Source organism: Hipposideros armiger, unplaced genomic scaffold, assembly GCF_001890085.2.
Source record: "Hipposideros armiger isolate ML-2016 unplaced genomic scaffold, ASM189008v1 scaffold_165, whole genome shotgun sequence".
NCBI classification, from domain to species: domain Eukaryota; kingdom Metazoa; phylum Chordata; class Mammalia; order Chiroptera; family Hipposideridae; genus Hipposideros; species Hipposideros armiger.
The window spans coordinates 2,023,537-2,027,363 of record NW_017731515.1 but is presented as its reverse complement, the minus strand read 5'-3'; the positions used below and the strand labels follow the sequence as shown (position 1 = coordinate 2,027,363).

The following is a 3,827-nucleotide window of genomic DNA, read 5'->3' as shown; positions in this document are numbered from 1 at the left end:
GTAGCAGGCTTTGAAGGAAAGTACTTTTCTTGGTCGTTTAGCAGTTTTAGGTGTTTTCATGTTATGGGGACCCATGTGAAAATGTTATGAATATGTATTATCTGTAAGAAAAATGGTCATGTGTGTACACCTGTTTCCTTCTGCACTTGATGGTTTTTGAATGTGGTGAGATGTGTAGGAGATGAAATGTGCTTTCCCAATGCATTGACGTATCTAGATTCGGTATGCAGCACATTCATACTGCTGTGCAACCATCACCATTGTCCACCACCTGGGCTTTTACTTTTTTACTACTGCAACTCCATTTCCTAATATCAAACACTATCTCTTCTTCTTTTCCTCAGTGCGGATCCTCTCCGCCGCCATTCTCTTTCCCTTTTCTCAGAAGCTGTCTGCTCTAGCAAAGTCATTGGAAAGGAATCCCACAGTATTGGTCCTTTTGGGGCTGGCTTATTTTGCCCTTTGTCCCCTGATTCAAGCTATTGTCCCTGAGAAGTCTCCATGTGGACACTATGTCATTCAATGTCACAGTCCTTTCCTGTAGATTGTTGTGGTTGAACTGGGACTTCCCAGTTTATCTTCTTGTCCTATTGCTCAATATTTGGATTCTTTCCACCATTTCTCTTCCACTAGTCACCTGGCCATGGATAGTTTGAGGCACATATCTTTGTTCCTATTTAAAGAAGTATTGGATCAGAAATGGGAACCAACCCATTCTGGCATTTTCTGCTTCAGTCCAGGGGCCACCCTGTCCCCCTAAGCAATTCAACAAACAACTTTCACCTGAATCCCTTCCTCAACACTGGTGCTGGCACCAGTGGGGATATTCCGTTTCTCAATAGTGTTGCCCCTCTGGGTGGTTTCTGCAGTTTATGATTTGTGTATATTTGAAATCCCAGTGACATTTTCATTTGCATCTCATTTATTATTGATGATTCCGCCTGTAGCCCTGGCCCCGCCACTTCTGTCCTGGACCTTCATCCCTGGACAGCCAGACACCAAGGGGATTTCCCGCAGCTGCGTCTGGCCTCAGCCTCGTCTCCCAGGCTCGCAGGGGCTGCCTGCTCCTGGCTTGCTTCTCCGGCCACTAATGACCCTTGTCCAGCCTTGTGCCTGGACCAGGCGGCCTCTTTACACTCAGGACAACCCTCCTAAGGCCAAATGATCAGAACCCTATCTGAATAAAAAAACCTGCTTTACCATGGTAATTCAACACATTTTTGTCCATCATGCACCATTTTCATTCTGTCCTTTCAAATATTAATTGTTCTATTTTCTTCCCATCTTTTAGATGAAATCTTTTGGGATTTTGGATGGTATTGCAATTTTTTGTGTGTGTGTGTGATGTTTTTCCTAACTCTGGGTATGTGTTAACTATCAGTTATTGATGGGTACACCCTTTCAATTTAGGATATTGTTGATGTTTTTCATAAAACTCTATAAGTCTCTCCTTGATTGAATATGACAAACTATTTATTTGGGGGCTGGGTATTGTCATTAGTCCCTTTTTAAATTACATATTAGTAAATATATATATTATTTAAGTTGAAGTTGGATTCAATATGATATTAATATTACTTATGTAGTGTCAGGTCTACAACATAGTGATTCAGCATTTTTATACCTTACAAGGTAATTACCCCATTTATTCTAGTAATCATCCGTCTCTTTACAAATAGTCCAATACTATTGACTCTCTTCCCTGTGACCTTTTCACCCATCCTCCAAAAATTGATTAAATTACCCTAACCAGTAATTTAATCAATCCCTTGGAGTTGATTGATTGGTGGGCTTCTTCCTGGTCACGTGGGTGTTGGGTGGGCTATAAAAGGGCGGATAAGATCGCCAAGCCCGTCCTTTGGAAACCTTCTCAGCCTGGGAAGCTGTGTTCTGCAACTTGAACTTTGGCATAATAAATCTCATGAAGATTATTTCTGGAGACATGGAGGCTGCTTCTTTCCACCGGAAAGATGAGGCTCGGTTCAACGTCTCTACGAAACTCCAATCAGCTTGGTCCAATGCAGGTGGTGCCAAAGTCCACTGGGGAGCCTGCCCACCTGCGAATCCATCCCCGCTGTCCAAGACAGTGGGAAACCTGCATGATCGACTGTCTCCTATGGCAGCAGCATCGGCTCCCACAAAGAACCTTCGGAATTGGAAGAGACCCACTGTGGTTGGGGCGGGGCTTCAGAATATGGGCAACACCTGCTACGTGAATGCAGCCCTGCAGTGTCTGACGTACACCCCGCCTCTTGCCAGCTTTATGTTGTCCCAGCGGCACTCGGAAACCTGTCAAATGCAGAGACCCTGCACCCTGTGTACGATGCAAGCTCACATTATCTGGGCCCTCCGTAGTCCCGGAGATGTTATCCAGCCTTTGAGGGAACTGGTCACTGGCTTCCATAGACACAAGCAGGAAGATGCCCATGAATTTCTAATGTTCACTGTGAATGCCATGCAGCAAGCATGTTTGCATGGGTACAAACAGCTAGACCGGCACTCTGAGGACACCACCCTAATCCGTCAAATATTTGGAGGGTACTGGCAATCTCAAATCAAGTGTCTCCAGTGCCATGGCGTTTCCAACACGCTAGACCCTTACCTGGACGTTATCCTGGATATCCAGGAGGCTCAGAGTGTGACCCACGCTTTGGAACTGTTGGTGAAGCCTGAAAAGATGGATGGTGAGAATTTGTATCATTGTAGTTTTTGTCTCAAAAAGGTGCCAGCTTCCAAGACACTGACTCTGCACACTTCCTCGAAAGTCCTTATCATTTTATTGAAACGGTTCTCAGATTTCACAGGCATCAAAGAGGAGAAGGCGGTGCAATATCCTGAGCATCTTGACATGCAACAGTATCTGTCTCAGCAGAATGCAGGACCACTTGTGTATTCTCTCTATGCTGTGCTGGTCCATGCTGGTTGGAGTTGTCACAACGGACATTACTTCTGTTACATCAAAGCCGGGAACGGCCAGTGGTTCAAAATGGATGACGCTAAGGTAACTGCCTGTGACATTTCTTCTGCCCTGAGCCAACAAGCTTATGTCCTCTTTTACATCCAGAAGAGTGAATTGGAAAGAGACATTGGGAGTGTGTCCCTAGATGTGGAACCAAGATGCCTCGGGGCTGAGCACACAGACATGAGAGCAACCCAACAGGAGCCTGAGAGACACTCCAGCAACAGGGGTCCTGGGTCAGAGGAGCCCAAGCAAAAGACATCAGTTAAGCAGATCACCTTACAGCAGTGGAGATTGCTCCAGGAACGATCCCGACCGAAGCCTGAGCTCTACCTCAGGAAAATTGAATGTGCCCTGCCTGCCAATGCATTCTTGATTCACCAGTCCAAGTACAGAGATGGGCTGACCAAGAATCATCCAGAACAGGAAAACTACCTGCTCAACAATCCAGCCAGGCACACCCCACCTCAGGAGGCAAGGAACATTTGCCAAGTCCCTTGTCCCAAAGGGAGAGCCAGAGCTACCAAGAGGAAGAAGAAGGGGCAGAGGTCTCAGGATGTATTCTCAGCATAAGCATAGCTGCACACGACTGCACACGTTCACTCTCTCACATGCAATTCACTCACTCAGCCATGCACTGGCTGACAAACACAGTGTCATACATAGGAAATGTGTTGTGTGGTGGGTATGAGGAATCTAGACATGGGAAGGGACTGTCTCTCTGCACATGACCATGGAATATGACGTTCAGTGTGAACTTGTGAATGCTGAGTTCAAGGGGTCCATGGTGAGGTTACTGGAGAGAATCAGATTGGTGACTGGGTCTGAGGACTTTCCAGTGAGCTGGGCGTGTGACCTGGGCAGGGAA

The 3,827-nt window shown here is 46.2% G+C and overlaps 1 protein-coding gene across 1 annotated transcript; it reads left to right on the top strand.

Moving 5' to 3' along the window:
* Positions 1-1,942: 1,942 nt before the first annotated feature.
* LOC109387654 (ubiquitin carboxyl-terminal hydrolase 17-like protein 6) lies at positions 1,943-3,532 on the top strand. The gene has a single exon (XM_019651733.1). It carries the CDS (start codon positions 1,943-1,945, stop codon positions 3,530-3,532), a length of 1,590 nt encoding a protein of 529 aa, XP_019507278.1.
* The last annotated feature ends 295 nt before the right edge of the window (positions 3,533-3,827 follow it).